Source organism: Phocoena sinus, chromosome 14 (genome assembly GCF_008692025.1).
Source record: "Phocoena sinus isolate mPhoSin1 chromosome 14, mPhoSin1.pri, whole genome shotgun sequence".
Lineage (NCBI taxonomy): Eukaryota > Metazoa > Chordata > Mammalia > Artiodactyla > Phocoenidae > Phocoena > Phocoena sinus.
Genome location: NC_045776.1, coordinates 12,250,008 through 12,274,104, shown reverse-complemented (window position 1 = coordinate 12,274,104; position 24,097 = coordinate 12,250,008). Strand labels below are relative to the sequence as shown.

The following is a 24,097-nucleotide window of genomic DNA, read 5'->3' as shown; positions in this document are numbered from 1 at the left end:
AGTGTCATTTTCGAGTGGTATCCTGCCCACATCACCCTGTTATGACCTTCTTACCGCTACTTGCTCCCCTGATGCCTAAAATTCTACTTTAGGAGTTCAACTCATTTAGTTTATGACTTTGATCCTGGTTCATAATAAAACACCCAGGGCATGGAGAGAAGGGAAGCTATTAGTCACTCTTAGTTGAGCAAAATGAGTGGCTCTCTTTCATTTAGTCAACAAGCATTAATTGACCGCACATTGTCTATCAAGACCATGTTGGCATGGTTACAAAAAGGAATGAGGCTTGGTCCTTACCTTCAAGATTCTCGTAGCAAGAGAGAGGAGATCGTACAATAAAATAGATTATTATGAGACAATGTGGTAAATGAACAACAGGGAGTATTAAATGAGCACAGCAGATAAGTAATTGGGTCAGTTTCAGGTCATTTTCCTGAGAACAGATTCGGTCGGAAGGGAGGAGTTCCCACCAAAAGAAGGAGCTGTAGGAAGGCAGGAAAACTCTGGAATATGCAAAGAGCAGACTCCGCGAAGAGATTCCAGGGCAAAATAATCTTTGTTTTTAAAAGGCTTTTTTTTTTTTTTTTTGATGTGGACCATTTTTAAAGCCTTTAATTTATTAACAACAAATTTGTTTAGTCTTTATTGAATATTGCTTCTGTTTTATGTTTTGCTTTTTTGGCCAAGAGGCATGTGGGATCTTAGCTCTCCCACCAGGGATAGAACCTGCACCCCCTGCATTGGAAGGCAAAGTCTTAACCACTGGACCTCCAGGGAAGTCCCTAAAGCTGGGTAATCCTAATCACAATATTTTATTGGGAACCCCATCAACAATTTCTCCCATCAATTTGGTATTACATATTCTGCTAAGTCTAATGTATTTAATTTATATATTCTTTACTTTCTTTTGTGATCACCTTTCTGTTTAATAGGTAGCTAGCTACCTCTTTGGCATCTAGCAGAATGAGCCATGGAGGTGAGGGTGCTTTCTGTGGCACCACCATACTTGAGAAGTATGAATTATTACAACCATCACATATTCCTTCTATTTTATATAATATTTCACCTTCCGGTCCCAAGTGGGCTACTAGGGTTGCCCTTCTGTATGTATGCGTGTATTCAGCCTAAGACACGATCCGCCGACAGCCCTGTCCTGCCTGAGCATGTTGCAGGCCTTTAGAAGCTGTGCAGACAACAGCAACTTCAGCGTGAATCATTTTTCTCAATCACGGACAAGCTGCCAAGAGGCATGAGTAAGGGCCTGGGCAGAAGTGGGCGGGACGGAGGGAGGGCAGGCTGGGCGTGGTCACAGTGGGCGTGGCCCCGGTCGGCATTCAAGTGAGCAAGCAGCGTGCTTCTGCCCCACATCAAGGTCCTACCGCATCTGGTTTTGCTTTTCCCTGGCCGTGCGAGCGCTGTAACTTCAGGTAAGCAAAGTGCAGGTAGCAAGGTGGAGATTTCTCTCTTTCTGGCAAGTCTTAAAAGAAAATAGTTCTTTGAGATGGTGAACACAGTGGACAGAATGGCTTATTTTCAAGAGTAGGCTGTCAGCTTCAGTACGGCCATCAACCCCTACATGGGCAGCATTTCCAGCGCCCAGTCCTTTGGGAACCAGGCATGCCGTGTAGGGAGCAAAATTACTTAAAAGTACAAGGTAAGAGCATGAAGAAACAGCGTGGCCGGGAGGTTTTGGTGTTGAGAGGGCCCAACAGTGACTCGCAGAGGAGAAATTATTTCCGAGGACGTTTCCAGCCCTACCTTGGAACTCAGAATGAGTTTTGCGGTGCTAGTTTCAGAAAGGGTGTGGTGCCCCAAACCTGAAGACAGTGGAGACGCACAGGAGTGTCCGGCTCACCTTCTTGGGTTGGCACTGTGGGCTGAGATTCAGACTGCGGAACTGCTGTTCTTTTTGGCATTTTAAAGCATCCAGTGGGTGTCCGTTTACTTGTAACTGCGTTCTTCCAGGCAGGAAGTGTTCTCCCTCCCTATTCCTAGGCTTCAGGATACTTGAAGCAAATTACAGATTTCAAATGTGTGTTCCTGGACGACTTTCCGAATAGGTTGGCCCATAGTTTCTTCCTCATAGAAGCTACTGTTTTGATGGCTTTCTTTAAGCGTGTCACCCTAAAGAGCAATTTACCAGGCCAGGCTGATCTGCAGGCTCGTGACCAGATGAGGCTCAGATTCCCAGGGCTGAGGGGTCTTACACGTCGTTCGGCTCCCCATTTTGTGAGAGATGGGGGGAGGCTCACGGAGGAGAAGTGGCGTCCAAAGTTCCCTGGCTTACATGGGGCAGGATGAAGCGGAATCCAAGTCTTCACACTCACGGCTCCTGGACTTTTCCAGGTCACCATGAATTTTCTTAACAGCTTTGTCACCCCTACATTACCGAAGAGGTTTTGAATAGAACTGGGTGCGTCAAAACCTCAGTCCCCGCCAATATACGCAGGTGTTTGATGGGTTCCTGGGTGGGTGGAGAGATGGAAGCTTGTCTGAAGAAAGGATTCTCTGTGTGAGTCAGTGGGTTTACATCTTTGCTTCTTAGCACCTGAATTCTGTCACTTCAGTCCCTCTGGGTTGTGGGTTGACTTTGAAGGTACGAAGTCTCAGCAATCTTGGTGGTCCTGGCGTGGTGAGTCTGGCCCTGATTTACTGTTCTAGGCAGCGGTGGGATGGCTCAGTGGTCAAGATCAGGCTTCTAACCAGATGGGAGCAGGTATGATGGCTCAGAATATCTGAGCAAAGCAGAGGCTCCCCTGCCATTGGAAATTGAGCAGTTGACCTTATTACTAAGAGCCACATTGTCCTTTCCCGCTGAAAAAGCACTTTTCATGTACATTTACTCGTTTCATCACCTCATTAACCCTCATGCTATTCCTTCACACGGCAGAAGCTGCAGGATCTCCTATTGTCTTAATCTGCCTCTGACATTTTTCCTTGTGAGGTGAGAAAGTGAACAGCACAGACTGTGTTTTTAGACATTCCATTGTAGTTGTGGTAATAGGCAAATGTATTGCCTAAGGATTGTTTCCACCAAATGGTCTACAGATGAAAAGTTTGGGAAATATTGGCTTGGATGCATTAAAAATGTTAGAAATCTTGATGCAGGGGCCAGCGAGCCCCTGTGAGTCGAGAGAATTGACCTCCCTACGCCTCCACCCACCCCAGTGCACATGTCTGCATTCATCTGGGGTCTGCCTGCTGTCTCTGAGCTAACAGTTCTCTCTGGCACACATTTCTGCATGGCTAACTCCTCATTATTCTTTAGGATGTGCCCGTAGTGCGACTTATTTGATGTCACTGTCTCTGAGGAAAGCTCACTGAGATTTCTGCTATGAGTGCGCTGTCTCCCCTAAGGGCTGCATGATAACTTGTGCCCCCATCAAAACATCCATCACACCTACAGCACATATCATGCCACTAGGTGACAGCTCCTCGGAGAGGGAAACCATGCTATGTTCACTTTTGATTTGCTAATGTCTAGATCAGGTGCCTGACATGCATTATTAGGTACTCAGTTAATACTTATTAAATTAAAGCAATATAGATTGATAGTTGACAACACAAAGAGTGGAAAGAGAACATGAGTTTCTGCCAGTTGGAAAATCAGGAAAAAAAAGTTTTGTGTTGATTTAAAAAAAAGAAAACATGTAAGAAAAAAAGAGAAGAAAACATGTAAGGTATCTTGGTATCTCTAAAGGGGTAATCCAGGACACGTAGGATTTTTGGAACTCTATAAAGTCTCCTGAGAGAACAAATGTCAGCAAAGACACAATTACCAAGAAGGAAGGTGATAGGTGTGGTCAGGAACTACCAGGCTGGAACATAGAAGGGTGAGTGCCAGGTCTGGTGTGACCACTCTCACTCCCCGCGTGGATGGCCTGGGAGAATCACTTCATCTCTGTGTGCCTCCCTTTCCACATCTGTAAACTGAAGAGATGAGCCATCCAAGGTCTTGACCCCCTTTAAAGGTGTATGGCTTTAGGATGTATTGCAAACAATAAAAACAAAACAGGCAACTTTACAATTAAACTCTTACAACTTCTTGTTGTTTGTTGCATTTCTTTGTTGTTTATTACTACTTAAACTTTCATTTCACGTTTCCCTGATTAAAAGTGGCTTTTAAACATTTAAATCAATAAAAGATGTGGTGTTTTCTATGTTGATGCTGTAAATTAAATTCTCCTTACTTGCTCTAATCATTAGAAGGTTTTCATGAAAGTGAAAGAAGTTATCTCTGTAACAATGGAATAGTACAATGGAAAGAATCTGCCGCGATTTTAACTCCCTGAACAGGTCATTAGATGTGAAATTTACTACGCAGGAATTGCTAATCTCTACTCTTGTACCCATAATTTTTATAGCATTCGCTCGTGCAAAATGGTCTGCATGGGAACCTGACCCATTTTCCTGGGTGTGTATTGCTAAAGTTGGTGAGATTTGTTTAAATGCTTCATCTTGCACCACAGTGAGGGGGCAATTGGCTGTGGCCAAAATCATCCCTTGAACTATCTCAGACCAAATCAGCTTTACAGTGTTTTTAGGTCACTTGCCACTAATCACCAAGGAACTGATTAGATTTACCAGGCAATATTTGATCGATTACTTAGTTGGTGATCATTTGCCCCCACAGACACCTCAGATGTTGGGTGTGCCCTGATTTACATTCTCCAACAGGGACTGAATCTAAGCCTTGAATTGCAACAAAGTGTTAATTATATGGTATAATTAACTGTACTTAAAGCCACCATGATCTTGTATTCACATAGAGCCATTTAGATGAAACAAATTGCCAAATGTTATAATGAATGAATGAATAATACTTCAGTGGAACAAAATGGCATTACCTTACACTTTGATCCACTTCTAGGATCCACTTTTAGGTGTCTGCCGTCAAACTCCCTCAGCAGGTTACTGCAAGGCCTTAAAAACACAAAAGACACCAAACTTCAAAGTCTGTTATAAATGATGCAAAATTATTCTAATTTCTCCTCCTGGGTGGTTGGAAATATGGGCTGGGAAGAACTACTTGGGCTTGATAAAACATAATTGGTACGTTTTCATACTATCATTGGTGTGGTCAAGCCTTGAGTTGTTGAAGCTTTGAGAAGTTCACAGGGGTTTGGGTTTAGGTTTCTCTATTTGGTGAAGAAATACCTCATTTAGGCTTTTCTATTTGGTAGAGAAATAACTCCTATTGAATTTTAGTCATAGATGAACTCAGCTTTGTCAGTGTTAAACTTGCTGCCGGAGAAAGCCAGACTTCTTGTCCTGAAAGTCTGTTTGGGATTCCCCAAACGTTTTAGGAAGTTTCTTTTAACTTCCCTGTGGTGGACACATGCTTCTGTTTCTGCCTCATTGCCCTCTGTGTTCCTCATGCTCGTCTGCTTCCCCTGAGAGCTCACTGTCATCTCATGGCCCCCACCTCTCCCCAGATGAGAGAGCATAAGGTAGTAGGCCTTGAAGAACTGTAAGATGCCTGCCCTGACTTCAGGTTACCTTACTGTAGGTGCGTAATGAGAACACTGAGTTCACTTAGCTGTACTTTTTGGACCAAGGAGGAAGCAGTCACTGGAGATGACCAGTGACCACGAACAGGTCAACAAAACTTTTTTTTTTTTTTTTTTGCTGATGAGCTTGTTTTTACAGATTCCAAGATATAGTATAATCTTTTTGATTCCATCCTACACACAAGCCACCTGTCCCGTAAAAGGGAGAATTCCAAAGAACTATTTGAAGATCAAGGGCCCATTCCTTGATCTTATTCTCACGTCTTTGCATTTTGAATTTCTGTTCAGGTATAAGGCGCGAAATTGAGATCCTATTCATGCATTTGACTTTAACACATCCTTGAGTCCCGATTGAGGGAAGCCCTCTGTCTTGAGTGGTGATGCTTTGTCCGACACCGGGGAGCACATCCTGCCTGACGACCTTCAGTGTCATGTCTTCTAGGGGTAATGAGAGCGAGAGATCTCAGTCAAGACCAGAGGCTCGCTGCTGCCATTTCCACTTCACCCGGCTCCGCTTCATTTTTAGATGAAGCTGCCCTCTCTTTCCTTTAACTCCCATGTTACTTGTTCCACTGTCCACATGGCATGGCATTCTGCTTATACATATCTGCCCAAAGAGATGGAAAACTCAGAGGAAGGGAGGGGGTACTCAGGTGATCCTTATAATACTTTTCGTAGTGTCTTCCACATAGTAGATAATGTACTAACAACAAAAACAATCATAGCTATTATTTATTAAATATTGCTATGTGCCAGGTGCCCTGCTAAGGCATTACTTACTTTATTAATCTTGTAGGGCTGCTGCAACAAAGTACCACAAATTGGGTGGCTTAAAACAGTGGAGATTTATACTCCCACAGTTCTGGAGACCAGAATTCTGAAATTAAGGTGCTGTCAGGCCCTTGCTCTCTTGGCAAGCCCCAGGGGAGAATCTGTTCCGTGCCTTTCTCCTGCTTCTGGTGTTGCCAGTGAACCTCGGTGTGCTTGGCTTGTAGAAGCATTGCTCCAATAATCTCTACCTCTGTCGCCGTATGGTGTTCTCCCTTGTGTCTCACGTCATCTTCCCTCTGCACGACTGTCTTTGTGTCTTTTCCCCTGTTCTTAAACGGACACCAGTCTTATTGGGTTAGGGCCACCCTGATGACCTCTACTTGATTCAATCTGCAAAGATCCTATTTCCAAATAAGGTCACATTCACAGTTACCCAGAGGTGGGACTTCAACCTACCTTTTGGGCGGGGTGGGGAGGGGGGACACAATGCAGCCCATAACACTTACGAAATATTAACTTGAATCACACAAAACTGCTGTGATTTGACTATTTTTGATACAAAAAACTCAATTTTGTATGCTTTAACCTAAATCCTAATGGAAACAATATGGATAAATAAAACCAACTGATTTTGATCAGTGCTGTCCATTGTTCTGACCACGTGCAGAGGCCATCGTAGCCAAGTGGGCTCCGATTTGGAGATTCCGGGCAGAGCTGTACACACAGAGGACCTCACATGTTGGGTGTTCAGATCTTAGGACATTTGTGCAGGAGTTTCTTTACCACTGGCTTTTAAATTTGCATTTACTGAAAGTTCCTTCCTTCCTCTCTTCTACCCAAGACCACGAGTTTGTTTGACTAGAATTCTTATTGCGTTGGCGAAATGCAGTTGAGAACACTTTAAAGGTGATTTAGAAATAACCTCACTCTTGTTCTTTGTTCTAGGCCCACAATGGATGCCCTGAGACTGGCAAATTCGGCTTTTGCCGTTGACCTGTTCAAACAACTGTGTGAAAAGGAGCCAGCGGGCAATGTCCTCTTCTCTCCGATCTGTCTCTCCACCTCTCTGTCACTTGCTCAACTGGGTGCCAGAGGTGACACAGCAAACGAAATCGGACGGGTAAGCCCCATGCCTTGTTTCTGCTTTGAGTGGAAGCAGAGTTATAAGATCACACAGGTGGTGCCTGGGGAAAAAGGAATGAGGCTCTGTGGTCGGAATTGCTCAGGAACGAGAGTTTTGACATTTCCAGCACTCTCTTAATCTATTTTTAAATGTGAAAGCTCATTTATGTGTCCTGCAACCCATGTTTAGAACAGGCACTGTTGTTGTGGAGAACGCGGGGATCTGCTAGGCAATCACAAGTTTTCCGCTAACAAGTGGCCTTTGGCAAGTCACCTGACGTCTTTCTACCCGTTATATTGTAAGCATCAGTCAGGATGATGTTTGTTAAATGTTCCACTGCAGATAACCTGACCAGAAAGAGTGTAAATCTACACCCTCCTGTCTTATGCACGAAATTTATTTACAGCATCACCCTTTATATTAAAATGCAGCCTGAACTATATTCTACTCTATAATATGTTCTACCCTATTGGATAGATAGAATATATCCATGTTTATTTCAATACAGAAATAATGTTTGAAATTATCTACCTTTAAGTAACATGGATAAATAAGAAGATGGATTGTGCTTACTTATGCTTTAGAATACTCCCTGGGATTTGAATATCCCATTTGAGAAGAATGGACTAAGATGATGTTTTACACACACACACACACACACACACACACACACACACACGCATGCACACATATATAGGAGTATGTATATATGTATGTGTACACATATAAATAAAAAATTTTTAAGAATTTCCTTTTGGCTATGGCTGAGTATCTCTGTAAAGTTCTTAGACCTTCAAATGAGATGATTTTCTATACTGTTACCTTTTAAGTCCTTATTTACTTTTATTATTAAAAAAAATTGAGGTATAATTGACATGTAACATTATATTAGTTTCAGGTGTACAGTATAATGATGAATATTTGTATATTTTGCAAAATGATCACCACAGTAAGTCTACTTAATGTCTGTCACCATACACAGTTACAAAAAACATTTTTTTTTATGATGAGAACTTTTAAGGTCTACTCTCTTAGCAACTTTCAAAGATACAGGATTATTAATTATAGTCACTATGCTGTACATTATATCCCTATGACTTATTTTATAACTGGAACTTTATACCTTTTGACCTCCTTCCCATTTCGAGCAGCTCAGCCTCTTACCCGCTACCCCCCAATCCTTGCCATTTACCTTTAGACAATAAGTGAAAACCCTTCTAATTCCATTCCGTTATTATTCTTCCATTGATCATTCTAGTTCAACAGAATCTCTCTTTTCATGAGCTCATAAGCATTTAAAAAGGGAACATCTTTTATCTATAAATCCCCAGAAAATATGACCCACAAAATGTTATTTGTGTCAGGATGGCAAATTTACGCTTGAAACTGAGTGGAACTTGAAAAGGAAACTTCCTTTGTGGGAAGAGAAGCTGTACCTTTTCGTCCGTCCTCCTCTTTCAACTCCACCCCACAATCCCTACCCCATCTCTCATTCCTCATTTCTCATCTCCCATTAGAGAAGAAATAGAAAAGAGGACTTCCTGGTAGTGGGTCTGTTCCTCAGTAATAATAATAAAGGTCTTTTCAGTACATGCAATTGTCTCCCCACAGTGGTTACTTGGGTTCTTTAATTTTCTGGTCTTTTTGCCTGTCATTAGGCATGAGGGTTACGTACAGCCTCGGACCAGCCAGTTTGACCCTGCAATACGGAAGCTGTGTGACTCGTTGGAGCAATGTGCCCATTTAGTGATCACCTGAGGTGTGGCATCAGGGCATGGTTCTTATGAGTTAGGAGAAAATCACCTTATCCTGACATCATGTTTTGGGCACCATGGAGCAGAGGAGATGCTGAGCTATTGGTTGAAACAAAAGAAAAGTTAGGAAAAAAATAAAAGGATTTAGGTCTTACAGAAGATAGCATCCTAGTTTTAAGTGGCTTAGAATATTACTATAAGAATACTTATTAACATTTTGAATCCATACGATATTTTAGGTGTCTTAACATATAATATCTGTAATCCTCATAGCATGTCAGAAGAGTAGGTGTTCTCAGTTCATTTTACAGAGGAGAAAGTACAGTTCTGAAGAGTTGGGCAAGATGACATTTCTAGTAGGTACAGGGTGGGATTCAAAGGCTACCTAACTGTAGCCCATCGATGGCATGGCAGCTGCCTACCATAAATGACGTATCAGCCCATTTGGCGCTTGTTAGAGCAACTAAAGGGACTGGATAGGCTCTGGCTAAGGACACCTCTATCCTGGAATCTGATACCTGCCTAATGATTGTCTCTTGGTATTAATTTCTCTCTTCTTATCTCAAAATTGGATAGAAATTATAACCCAGCTTCCTTCTTTTCCAAGTTTGGAAAAGAGCATGGAGGCATCACTTGGAAGAAAGGGCGAAATTTCCTTATAGTTAAATCAAGAGAAGTGTATCTTTGTAGCAGTGTTTCTCAACTTGGACAATTTGCCCCTCCCTTCCCTCACCCCTCTCCCGGACATTGGACAATGTCTGGATACATTTTTGTTGTCACAAATGGAAGAAGGAGTGCTACTGACACCTAGTAGGTCAGTGATACCCAGGACAGCGCCCGCCCCCGCCGGTCCCCGAACATAGAATTATCCAGTCTGAACTGTCAACAGTGCTAAGGTTGAGAAGCCTTGCTTCTGGGAACAATAGAGCCAGGAGATACTCAGGACCAACCCGAGGAGGTTGACCATGACCATTTGTCCACCACAGTGGGAAGAGGCAGTGCTTCACAGATAATGGATTTTTTTCTCCTCACAGGTCCTTCATTTTGAAAATGTCAAAGACGTGCCCTTTGGATTTCAAACAGTAACATCGGATGTCAACAAACTTAGTTCCTTTTATTCCCTGAAACTAATCAAACGGCTCTACGTAGACAAATCTCTGAATCTTTCCACGGTAAGTGGTTCAGAGCAATTAGCAAGATTCAACTGTTTATCAGGGGTGACATGTTCTCATGGTTAGACCAACAACTTTTTGTTAGTGAAAATCATTCCTAAGATGCTCATTTATGATTTATTTAAAATAAATTAGTCCTAATGGAGAGGTTGAATCTAGAGGGAATCAGTTGCAGGCACATATATTTTAACTTAAAATATAAAGAAGCTGTGAGTTTCCTTTTCCCTCTAAAACACCCACAGATCCCACCCTTCCTCTTAGCTTCCTTACTGAGAGAAATGGAGAATGGGATTATTACTCTCTAATAAATGTGCCTCTATAGATGCAAGACAGCTTGTGATTTAAACATCTTTGTTCTTAAACAGCAGCGCATAGAGCCTGGGACAACATTTTAAGTTCTTTACCTTACTTTTTCATGCACACAATGTTCTCCTGATGTTTCTCAAAATCAGTGAGAAAAATCATAACTGTACGAATTAAAAGTTTTCATCGGGCTTCCCTGGTGGCACAGTGGTTGAGAGTCCGCCTGCCGATGCAGGGGACATGGGTTCGTGGCCCCGTCCAGGAAGATCCCACGTGCCGCGGAGCGGCTGGGCCCGTGAGCCATGGCCGCTGAGCCTGCGCGTCCAGAGCCTGTGCTCCGCAACGGGAGAGGCCACAGCAGTGAGAGGCCCGCGTACTGCAAAAAAAAAAAAAAAAAGTTTTCATCGGTCATAAACTGGTTTTGTTTGTTTTATGAGGCTGTTCAGGTGGGTATCTATACAAGGTAGAGGTGGTAATTTCAGCTATTTCTTGAAGGAAGCATATAAAGAACACATATATATTTTTAAATTTGATCCAGAGTATATCATAATACTTTTAAAAATATGTGTTTGAAACACATAGCCAACATCCTCGGCTGCATAGTGGTCATTCTCTACTGTAGTAATAACGACTTGATTCAATTTGTGTCTGGATGGTCAGAATTTCAAGCTTTCCAAATCTAAAAGGTAGACTGCCAGTTAAATATTTTGCCATAGTTTTACTACTTTCTGCAATAGGTATTTGTTTTCCTGGTGGGGATCTTTTGAGGACATAGGTCATTAGATGTTGTTGTGAGTTTATTCTTACTGCTTAAAGACACATATACACAGCCATTCTTCTTCCAACAATCACCTGGGGAATTAAAGAAATACTGAGATGTGGGTTGGGGCCTGGGCATGGAAAGAATTTAAAAACTCCCTAGGTGGTCCTTAGTGATGCTTAACGCATTTTGTTGCTGGCAGTGAAGATAGTGGAGGCCCTTCATCTTGCTGAGTCTCTGGAATGTTCTTAGCTCTGTCAGTAAATGGTAACACTCAGTCCCAAGGTTGGGTTGCAATGAACAGAATCAAATTGGGCAAGCCTGTAGTTGTTCTGAAAAAAGTCCAAGGAGTCCTGTGCTTAGGAAGTGAAGTGACGTGACATTTAATCAAGCTGTGTTTAGTTTGGTTGACCTTCCACTCAACATTTTGAATTATTTCAAACCGAGAGTTGCAAGGAATTTTTTAAAAGGCTGATTCCATTGTTCCTGTTGGTTGTATATCATCTATAATTTTACTAGTAACAGTACAAAGAAGTGTGGTCTGAGGAGGGCCACCTGTATCAGAACTACCTGGGTGTTAGAAGTGCAAATTCCTGGCCTTGGTTCACTAGAATCAAGATCACCAGGGACCGGATTTAGGGTTTTCCAGGTTTTTTTTTTTTAATGACTTTTCTTTTTTTAAAAATTTATTTATTTAATTTATTTCTTTTGGTTGCGTTGGGTCTTCGTTGCTGCGCACGGGCTTTCTCTAGTTGCGGCGAGCGGGGGCTACTCTTCGTTGCGGTGCGTGGGCTTCTCATTGCGGTGGCTTCTATTGCTGTGGATCGCGGGCTCTAGGCACGCGGGCTTCAGCAGTTGTGGCATGCAGGCTCAGTAGTTGTGGCTCGCGGGCTCTTGAGCACAAGCTCAGTAGTTGTGGCCCACGGGCTTATTTGCTCCGAGGCATGTGTGATCTTCCTGGACCAGGGTTCGAACCCGTGTCCCCCGCATTGGCAGGCAGATTCTTAACCACTGTGCCACCAGGGAAGTCCCGGGTTTTGCATTTTTAACAAGCATTATAATGAGAAGAACTGCCCTGTTCCTTACGGCACTGTGTTTCAAACTTTAACATGCAGATGAATCACCTGGGAATCTTGTTAAAAATTCAGGTTCTGATTCTGGGGTGGGGCTTGAGATTCTGCATTTTAACAAGGTCCCAGGTGATGCTGCAGGTCTTGGTTCTTGGACCACACTTTGAGTAGCAAGCATCTTTAGAATATTTATTTATTTCAGTGGGGATAAGATTTTTCTTCTCATAGAGTTCTCTTTTCTGTACATTTCTTCCATTCTAAGACATACATATATAAATTTACATTTTATCTGTATGTACATTTTAATGTTTCTGAAATTGGAATTCATATTATAATTGTTGTGTGCATGTAGCATAATGTTTCTTTTCTCCCCCAAAACTGATGCTAAATTGATGGAGGCATTTAACAATTGATATTGTCTTAGAATTGAACAAATGAAAGAATACAAAGAAAATTCATTGATTTTTTTCATAAGGTTTCAATTTATATAGTGTTACAGATTTTGAAGGAGTATCCACGTAATAGAGATTTAAAAGTCCTTGTGCTAGAATTGTGTACCAACATAATGGTTTAACTACAGACTTTAAGGACTTCGTGATTTTATGAACTGGATGTTTTTCAGGAGTTCATCAGCTCTACCAAGAGACCCTATGCAAATGAAATGGAGACTGTTGATTTCAAAGATAAATTGGAAGAAACAAAAGGTCAGATCAACAACTCAGTTAAGGAACTCACAGATGGCAAGTATCCTTTACTTATTCTGCTATAAATCACTAAGTAAACAGACCATATCGTCTCATGAATCTGATAAGTATAAGGTTGCACATCTGGAGGATTCCTTGATGGTTTCGGTATACAAGCTAAATTCTTGTCCATCAAGCCATTTCAACCACATGGATTTCTGGATATCATCAGTTGGCAGAAATTCTGAATACTTCAGGTTTAGTCTGCTAAAATGGGCTGCCACATGCCCTTCTGGAGGCTTGGATGTGCCCCCAACAAAGTAAGGCTCTGGGCCAGTTCCAAGGCTGGTTTTTCAATCTGGAAGTGAAGGGCTTGGACTATAACTTGATGATCCCTGAGGCCACTTTTGGCTCAAAAATTCTACAAGTTTGTCAAGGAAAAAAAGACAAAAGGTCTTAGATAATCAAATACACATGTAGAAAAAACAGAACAAAACAAACCATGGTGGAAGCTTGTCCCGGGTCTCACAACCCTCCTTACCCTTGGCCCTCTGATAGCCCCCGGGGCCCGGGGTCTCTTCTGCAGCTTCCACCTGGTCCTGCCTCTTGCTCGGGCTTCCCTCAGGCCTCTCCCTTTCCTGACTCCTCCCTCCATTAAAATTCTCTGTGAGTTGTGCTCCTTGCTGGAAAGGAATTGGAGCTAAGATGAGCTTGGGTGCAAATCAGTGTTCACATCCCCTTTCCCAGGGGACATATTTGTACAGTTTTTGTATAGGGAGGTAGCTATTGGGACAAATGAATTTTCTTTGGCTTCATATGTAAAGAAAAATCTGGTCTAACTAATACCAGGTTAGGCAATTTTAAAATGTATATGTGAAAGGCAGCTCCCATTTAAATTGCTGTGTGACGGTTTTGCTTTTTTTAAAATTTCTTTTTTGGCCGCCCACATGGCATGCGGGATCTTATTTCCCTGACCAGGGATGGAACCTGTGCCCCCTGCAGTGGAAGCTCGGAGTCTTAACCACTGGACTGCCAGGGAAGCCCCCCAGTTTTGCTTTTAAAATTGTTAACGAATTGCATTTTCTCTCCAAGGGACTCTGTTTAAAAATCTTCATAAATTTGAGTTTTTTACTGGAGAACGTAGTTTAGTGAAAAGACTTCTCTGAATTTGAAACCAGAAGCTCGAGGTTGAAGTTAACCAGCACTTACTAGCTCCCCACTTCTTCAGTCGTGCTATTACATATTGGACCCATCATATAGCACTGGCAGGACAGGTTACATCATTTGTGGGTCCCAGTGCAAAATGAAAACACAGGGCCCTTTATATTAAAAACCACATTAAGAATTTTAAGATGGCGACAGCAGAGCATGAAACAGTGCAGGGCCCTTCACACCTAGTCACAGGCCCAGGAAGTGGGCCTGAGCAGTGTTGTGAAGATCTGAGAGATTAGGTAAATGAAATATCCTTAGCCAAAAAGTCAACGCTCTTCAAAGGCGAGGACTTCATTTTATTAAGGGCTTATCACCACCTGTTTTGGCTGTTGGGGATTTGACACTATGGTCATTACAATTGTTATGGAGCTTATGGTGGTAATTACAGCTGACCAGGATGCAAACAAAGCAGTGTGATTTGGGGAGGGGGCAGTGAGCTGCGGGGTAAAGCGGGGAGCACTGACCTGGCTTCAGACGTGCTTGGCAGCTGAGTGAACCAGGAAAGCCACTTGGCCTCTCTGAGTCTCAGTGTCCTCAACTGTGAGATGGGGATAATGACCTTTGCCCTACAGGATCATCATAGGGAAGTGAGATAAGACACGTGACCATTCGGAGCACAGGGCCCCATGGAAAGTAAGCTTTCTTGCATTTTCCTTCCAGAGCACAGGCTCTGGAGTCACAAAGACCTGGCTTTGAATCCTGAATTCACCCTTGCTCGTGCATCATCTTGGGCGAGGGACTTAACATGGAGTCTCAGCTTCCTCGTCTGTAAAGTGGGGAGCAATGCACGATACCGTGCCTGTGCATGGCTAGCACATTGCCTCAGACCGAATGGGGACTCCACAGTGGTAGCTTGTGCATTTCTTCTTGCTCCTCTTGCGTCTTTTCCCCCCTCCCTTCTCCCCCTCACTCTCCTCCCCAGGTCTCTTTGGAAAGTCTGGTTGAGGCAAGATGCAAGGAGATAAAGGGGTCCTTCTTAAATGAGATGGTCTGGGCTACCAGGCCGTACGTGGCAAGGCTCTAGCCAGGGTTAAATGCCCAGTCAGTGGATTCACATGGGGACATCAGGGGTGCTTTGCAAGCATAACCCCGGGCAATTTTGTGGTTTCCTACCATTGTCTGCAGGCCGCTTTGAGAACATTTTAGCTGACAACAGTGTAACAGACCAGACTCAAATCCTTGTGGTTAATGCTGCCTACTTTGTTGGGAAGTGGATGAAGAAATTTCCTGAATCAGAAACCAAAGAATGTCCTTTCAGAATCAATAAGGTATGTGGGCTGCGTGTTGCAGTCAGAGGATCCCAACTATAGATCTGAAAAGTTATAGCAACACAAGGGACCCTAGGAATTCACTCCAATGAGGAAAATTAAGGCACAGGAGGCAGTGGGCTTTTCCTTAGACAACAGCGGGGAGGGGCAGGGGCTGTTTAAGTGTAGGAAAAGAACCATAAGAGAGAGACTCTCACCCTTTTTCCAGAATGTCCTCAGGGTCTGATCTGAGTGAGAGTTTATAGAGCTTCTAACACAGTGGGTAAAGCTAAATCACCAACCGGAAAATAACTACAGATGTTTGGGACCATTAGTAAGAAAGGAAAAGAAAAGAAACAAACCAAATCCCAACATTAGAGGCCTTTGGATCATCACGAAACATTGACCATTTGGGAATCTCGTTCCAGGTTAATGAGCTCCTCTGTGATCTCATTTCTCACCTGTTAATAGTGAAGTAAATGGTTCTGATATTTTAATTTAAAAGATGCTTTGAAAGGGCTTCCCTGGTGGCGTAGTGGTTGAGAGTCCGCCTGCCGAGGCAGGGGACACGGGTTCGTGCCCCGGTCCGGGAAGATCCCACGTGCCGCGGAGCGGTTGGGCCCGTGAGCCATGGCCGCTGAGCCTACGCGTCCGGAGCCTGTGCTCCGCAACGGGAGAGGCTGCAACAGTGAGAGGCCCGCGTACCACAAAATAAATAAATAAATAAATAAAAGATGCTTTGAGGTACTCATTGGCTGTGAAGGAAAAAGCATAGCTTACTTGTCTGCAGTGCTGGGACTCATTATGGGGAAGAATTACAATGGAAACCTGTATCGCAGGGAAGTCTCATGAATACTACTGAGTGAATAATGAAGCCACATCCCATGCCAAAAATAATTCATATAAATAGGTAAAGTGCCTCCTCTATAAATGAAACCAAAGCACTGAGACTGGAAAACTGACCCATTTCGTTAGAGGACCTAGGATACCCCAGGTATCTATATGATGGTGTGATTTGGTCTCATTTGATGAGATCTGGCTTGTGTCAAGAATGCAGACTCAGAACTGTGCGTCAGTCAGCACAATCTCGGAAGGAAGCTTATTTACCCTGTAACTCTTATGCATCAATTCTAATTTTCAGGCCTCTCCCAGCACTTAGAGTACTTAGCATTAATCACTTTTGTTTTTGCCAAATATTATCATTGTACTTTCTTAGGGCTAGAACCCAGGAAGAAAAGACCTTCAAGATACAGTCTATACCTGAATTAACTGGACTGGTTCCCATGACTTTTTGTTTGTACTTACAGCATTTGCATTCATAGTCCACACCCTCCCCTCCCAAATCCCCTGCTCCAGCTGTATTTTCCACACTGAAATCAAATTATTTATTTACTTATCTGGATCTCTTACTAGTGCATGGACTTTTAAGGGCAGGGATAATGTTTTGCCCATCTCAGTTTCTATAATTCCTGGCCCAGTCCCTGACACATTAGTAGGTGCTCAGCAAATGTTCGTTGAAAGAATGACCGATCTGGAAGGATCAGTTTGATTAAACAGCCAATAGCAAACAAAACCTTTTTGGCTTTTGGGACTGCCATGGGTTCCTGTGCAAGATCCATGGGCCGTTTTCCCTGGGAGAGGACGATAATCACTGAGTGTGCTCCTTACCTACTCGAAACCTCCATGGTCCTAGGGAGGGAGCCAGGTCCCCCTCTACTTGCTGTTCCTCCATTTGGCTTCCCAGATTACAGTGGTCTACTCATTACTGCCTGCCAGGGCCAAGACTGACCCTGCACACAGGGCTCTGTCTCAGACACCAGGCACCAAACAATTACTTCTTTAGACTCTGTATTTTTCACCTATGGGTCCCTGAGTTTTAAACACGGCTTTTTGACTTTCTTAGTGTTGCCTTTTATTTGGAGCTAAAGTTGAACATGACTGTACCTAGCCTCTGCTGTGAGCGGGGACCAAGTGTTGGCCCCAGTGATCCTCACACCGAGTGTCCCCTCCAGAGTGGTTAGGGTTGGCTCTCCTCCCTGGGAAGGGCTGGCAAAGGGGCCGTGAGAATGTTTAAGTGAAACCTGAAGCATGGTGCTTCTCATACCGGCTGCAGGGCTAGCCCAGAACATCATCAGAACCAGGTAACAGTGAGTGAGTTCACCATGGACTTTTGTGCCGACCACCCTCAGATTTGTGGCTTTTACATTTAAGAAAACGTTAATGGGTGTCTTTTATAAAGGGAGGAAGAATGTGTGCAATTCCTTTATTCTTGTTGTTAAATCATAAAGCTAGGTCATATCACGTCCTGGAGACTCAGACTCTAGGAAGAGAATTAATAAGTATTTTAATGCCATTGATCTCTCAGCGGTTCACCAAACAAAAAAATAAAACACTATTCAAGGCTGCGTGGGGATATACCCTGCTTTTGAATGCAGGCGCTATTACTTTTCCTTTGTTTCCTTTGAATTGCTTTTGTCAGCTCCTGAACTTTTGGGGTGATGTTACTAAATCTTTTCTCGTGTCCTTTGGTGTCTCTTTTAAGGGTTAGACTAAATTGATGAAGTTATATTATTAAAAGTTTAGTACAGGGCTTCCCTGGTGGCGCAGTGGTTACGAATCCGCCTGCCAATGCAGGGGACACGGGTTCGAACCCTGGTCCGGGAAGATCCCACATGCCACGGAGCAACTAAGCCTGTGCTCCACAACTACTGAGCCTGAGCTCTAGAGCGTGCAAGCCACAACTACTGAAGCCCGTGTGCCTAGAGCCCGTGCTCTGCAACATGAGAAGCCACCGCAGTGAGAAGCCCACACACCGCAATGAGGAGTAGACCCCGCTCGCCACAACTAGAGAAAGCCTGCTCGCAGCAACAAAGACCCAACGTGGCCAAAAAGAAAATAAATTAAAAAAGAAAAGTTGAGTACAGTACCTATCCTGACAAAGGTGGACACACACACTCATGTGCGTGAACACACACACACACACACACACACACACACACTGTATTGGATATTTTCTGGGATGGTCGTTACTTAGTCCTGTTTTCAGAAGATACATCTTAATTTATGTTTTAGAAAATGGGATTATTGTATCCATAGTCAGTGCTGATAAATGAAATAGATGACCGTTTTTGGTGGTCACAGCTTCTGTGAATTCAGAAACTATTAGTACTCTAACCTGATGGAGATTTTTAGACAAATCTATACTTCTTTGAGGGAAATACGTGGAAGAATTACCAGTTAATTTCAAAAGTAGTATGTTTATTTTAAAATCATAATTTTGTTTCTGGTTATACATAGAGTCAAAGTCTTCAATTATTTATCAACCAAATATTTAGTGAGCAATTACTATGTGCTGGGACATACCAAGAAAATAAGACATGGTTTCTGCTTTGACTGTAGTCTAGTTGGGGTGGGGGTGTCACATACATACATTTTCTAACATTGTGACAAGTGTTAAAATAGAGGTATGTACAAAAAATAAAATAAGTCTAGCTTTGCTGGAAAATAGTGCTGGGTAACACTATTACCATTCGAAGATCCCACATAAAAGCTTTACTGTAATATTATTCCTGCAGACCTGATACGATGTTTGAAATTTCCCTCCAAAGAGGTTCGGTTAACAGGCAAATATCCCAAGGGAGGTATAAACCAAGACAATAAATTGCACTAAATTACTATCAGTCTTTTACTCCTTAGTATGAATTAATTTTTCTTCAGAAAATGAGTCACCTCTGTAGCACAGATACAAGGTCAGATATTAATGGGGACACAGAGGAGAAGAAAAGTCCTGGGATGCTGCCTGGGGAGAAAGGCCTGAGTGATAGGAGCTGGAAGAGACTTAGAGATAATTTTGTTTGTTATCATTCTTAATTTTTAAAATCATGAAATATTGCAAGCATACAGAAAATTATAGAGAATAGTATAACAAACACCAATGTACCAACAACCACCTTTGTAAAATCTTTATATTTTACCTTATTTCAGATATTTTAAAGAAAAAATTTAGCAAGAATTGCACTGTCCTGTGTAGCCCCACCACCCCTCCATCTCCCTGCTTCCTCTCCAGAGGGAACCATCATTCTGAAATTTCCAATTCCCTCATTCCACTGACAAGGAAACTGAGGCCCAGAGAGGTTAAGTGACTTGCTGAAGGTCGCAGCGTATGTTTATGTCACATTTGAGACTAAAACCAAGGTTCTTCTCTCTAATCAGATCAGAGCAGGAAGAGAGGACCGAGGGCAGGATGACTAAAACTGAAGGCAGATGGAGAACAAAACAAGCATGGTTTTGTTCTGCTATACGTTAACTTTTCCATATTAGGCATTGTATAAGGAAAAGCTACATAAATGGACATGTGGGTTTGCACTGGAATTTACTTTCAAGTGAGCTCTACCAGGAATGGTTTAAAGATCTTGTAATTACAGGCATCTATAAAGGCTAAGTTAAAATTTGCCTGTATTTCCAGTCATCCTGTCTTATTTTTAATGTTTTATATATGCAAATACAGTATTATATTATGGATAGATCCTGTAATTACAAAGCACATGGATAACTTTTCAAAGGAAGTCATAAACTCTTGACAGGACAGTCTCTGATGGTGTGGATTACCTGCCTGCCTCTTTAAGCCATAATGACGTGGAACTATATCAGGAACGAATTTATGAGTATGTGTGTGTATAGCTGTGTGTGTATAGAGGGGTGTGTGGGCATGTGTGAGAAGAACAAGCAGAGCAAATTTCTTCTCCTTTTTTAGACGGACACCAAACCAGTGCAAATGATGAACCTGGAGGCCACGTTCTGTATGGGCCACGTCGACGGTATCAACTGTAAGCTCATAGAGCTTCCCTTTCAAAACAAGCACCTCAGCATGCTCGTCCTACTCCCCAAGGATGTGGAGCACGGGTCCACGGGCCTGGAACAGGTGAGGAGGGAGGTGGACGTCCAGCCCGCAGGCGCAGCGGAGCCAAGGAGAGGCTCGGGCGGTGCTTGTGGGGCTGCGGCAGCCTTGCCTTAACGATTCACTTGCTCAATGGTCTCTAAGAGTTTCACGGTTCTTTGGGGACCTTTCTCCTCAATGTTAGAACAGTTAATATTTATTTGGTACTTATAACGTGCCAGTAAGTAAGTCAAGGTAGCATCATTCTCTGTTGCACATGTATTTCTCCTCTAGCCAGTGGGGAGGCTGGAAGGGCAAGGAGCAATTTAAGATTTGCTCAGTGAAGAATTTTATGTCTAAATCATTTTATGTGTCATTGCATATCTCTCACTTTAAAAATAGCCAACTGAAATAGATGCATTCTTCACCTATGATCTTAAAGGATGATCCTAGACAGTTCAAATTCTCATTTTAAAAAGAGTAACTTTAGCATTAATTTGAGTTATGAAATTTGATACCATGTCTAGGGCACGAATATTCTAGATTTCCTAGTAGAGAAATCAAGACAAGCATTCAATAAAATGCATAAAAACTTCTCTAGTTTTACATTTATTTCACTATTATCCATGCAACATCATAATCCGTGCATTCATTTCTATAGAGCTACTCTATAGTTAAAAGAAATGCCCTCATAAATTTCAGAACAGAGGGACCATTGTTGTGGAGTGAGTGGAGGAGAACAATGCTAGGTAGCTGGGTAGACCATTTTTATTTTTAATTAATTTTTATTGGAGTATAGTTGATTTACAATGTTTTGTTCACTTCTGCTGTACAGCAAAGTGAATCAGTTATACATATAGATATACCCACTCTTTTTTAGATTCTTTTCCCATATAGGTCATTACAGAGTATTGAGTAGAGTTCCCTGTGCTATATAGTACGTTCTTATTAGTTATCTATTATATATATAGTAGTGTGTATATGTCAATCCCAATCTCCCAATGTATCCCTCCACCTGATTCCCTGCTTTCCCCCTTGGCAACCGTAAGTTTGTTTTCTACATCTGTGACTCTATTTCTGTTTTGTATATAAGTTCATTTGTACCATTTTTTTTAGATTCCACATATAAGTGATACCATATGATATTTATCTTTCTCTGACTTACTTTACTCAGTATGTCAATCTCCACGTCCATCCATGTTGCTGCAAGTGGCATTATTTCATTCTTTTTTATGGCTGAGTAATATTCTGTTGTATATATGTACCACATCTTCTTTATGCATTCTTCTACTGATGGACATTTAGGTTGCTTCCATGTCCTGGCTATTGTAAATAGTGCTGCTATGAACGTTGGGGTGCATGTATCTTTTTTGAATTATGGTTTTCTCTGGATATATGCCTAGGAGTGGGATTGTTGGGTCATATGGTAGCTCTGTATGGGTGGACCATTTTTAAGAGAACCTAGTCACACACCAAAACTGCAGGGCTGATTCCATCTTTGATGAACCATCTGTACTGCTTCCAAATAGGGCTCACCATGACATTTTATGTTTTTAATCAAGGAGGATCTTTTACAATTGGAAATAAAGAAAAACAATTTCCTCTCCTTTTTGTCCTTCAGGTTGAAAAACAACTCAACTCAGAGACGCTATTGCAGTGGACCAATCCCAGTGCCATGGCCAATGCTAAAGTCAAAGTCTCCATTCCAAAATTTAAGATGGAAAAGATGATTGATCCCAAGGCTAGTCTGGAAAACCTAGGGCTGAAAAACATCTTTAATGAGAATGCATCTGATTTCTCTGGAATGTCAGAGACCAAGGGAGTGGCCCTCTCAAATGTCATTCACAGAGTGTGCTTAGAAATAACTGAAGAAGGCGGGGATTCCATAGAGGTGCCAGGATCACGAATCCTGCAGCACAAGGATGAATTCAATGCCGACCACCCCTTTATTTACATCATCAGGCACAACAAAACTCGAAACATCATTTTCTTTGGCAAGTTCTGTTCTCCTTAAGTGGCAGAGCCCAGGTTAAGTCCCACCCGACTTCTCTGTAAACTCTGCAGCCGAGAATGGTTTTCTAAATACAATAAATTGTTAATATTGCTGGATCAGGAAGCTGCTCGTATTCACACTAATAGCCTTTCTTCCAATTTTTTTTTTGTTGTTGTTCTTTCCCTCCCACCCCCTTAAAAGACGATACTTTTAATGAAAAGGAATCACCTTAGAGAAAAAATTTGTATTCATCATTTGTCAAACTATCTAGGGGTTTTGGGAGGAATACAGTCTTTCACAAAGAAAATGCCTATAAGGAGGATCTGGAGAGGATTTTATTACCAAAGCTTAGCCTTCCATCACTGGGATACAGAATGTTCTAGACATTTCCTTTTTCCTGAAAGACTGAAGAAACTGGTACATGGGCTTTGCAAAACTTTCCTGGAGCCAATGAAACTTGGACATACGTTCAAGCTACTGTACGTCCACAGCGCCTTACATTAAACCCTGCGGAACAAATATTTCCTTCAAATTCTGATTTTGGGAGATTTTAGAAAGATAATATGTTGCACATACTGTATGTTATGGATCTCCATTGATAGAGGCTGGAGCAGAACCCTATAAATCAACACCTTAATATTTCTGCCACAAAATGTAGGCTATCCGCACAAAATAAAGACTCCAGGTAGCCCATAAGTATCAGGTTTTGCTGCCAAATCAGTGTGCCACCTACTTATGAGAAAACTTTCTTTTCAGAACTTTTTGAAATTTTGGAGTGTTGGACCTGTAGTAACCAAAGGGCAGCACCTCAAGGGGAAGCTCAGATCTTATTAAGGATTCACTTTCACTGTTGATAGAACCCCTACCTGGTTGTTGGGTTGGTGAGAGACCACCGGCAGGGAATTCTAACCGACTCACAGGCTGGTGGATGTCTGACCACCAGGGCTTAAATGCACAGGGACTTTCACAGCAGACAATAAAAGAATTTTACGAGTGTTGAAGGGACTCGTCTCTCTGTGTACTGTGATAGTGGGAAAGGGGGAGGAACTTCACGCTGCTAGGAAACGTGACTAAAGCTACTGATATGCTCGCACTGCTGTGACTTGTGTTTTTCCAAAGCCTATGGGTTTAGTTACTGTAGACAGCTAGCTGGGAACCTACAACAGTTGCAGTTTTTCAAGATGTTTCTGAGAAGTTATTTATGTCACCAGTTCACGTGTTAATTCACTACAGAAACAGGACGGTGTGGAAGATTGGGATCTGGTGACAGCACCCCCCTCTTTCTCCTCTGGCTTTGTTGTAAATAGGTTCAACTTTCTTCTTACTCCGAAGGTTCAATATTGAATTTCTTTTATGCTGTTGACAATAAAATATTATTGAATTACAATGACTTGCTTTTTTCCATGAAGTTAGGTTCACCATTTTGAAATAGAACCAAGCCCTCCATTGACAAAATGCTTTGGGGACGGGGATTGATGTCGAATAAAAAGGAATAAGAATAATGACTGCCCCTATTTCCTGGTCTTCCCTCCTGCCCACCAGCTCTTGCTTCCTCCTTCCAGCCCCTTTCATCCTGGGGAGGGAAGGACCAGGGAAGTGGTAGAATGACTCCCAGAGACATAA

At 42.4% G+C, this 24,097-nt stretch overlaps 1 protein-coding gene across 1 annotated transcript; it reads left to right on the top strand.

The window, feature by feature from the left end:
* The first annotated feature begins 1,350 nt into the window (after positions 1-1,350).
* Positions 1,351-23,801, top strand: SERPINB5 (serpin family B member 5). The gene is made up of 7 exons (XM_032602847.1): positions 1,351-1,427; positions 7,227-7,401; positions 10,193-10,330; positions 13,086-13,203; positions 15,484-15,626; positions 20,359-20,526; positions 22,103-23,801. The coding sequence occupies exons 2-7, from the start codon at positions 7,234-7,236 to the stop codon at positions 22,493-22,495; spliced, it is 1,128 nt and encodes a 375-aa protein (XP_032458738.1). The 5' UTR covers positions 1,351-1,427; positions 7,227-7,233; the 3' UTR covers positions 22,496-23,801.
* Positions 23,802-24,097: the final 296 nt, after the last annotated feature.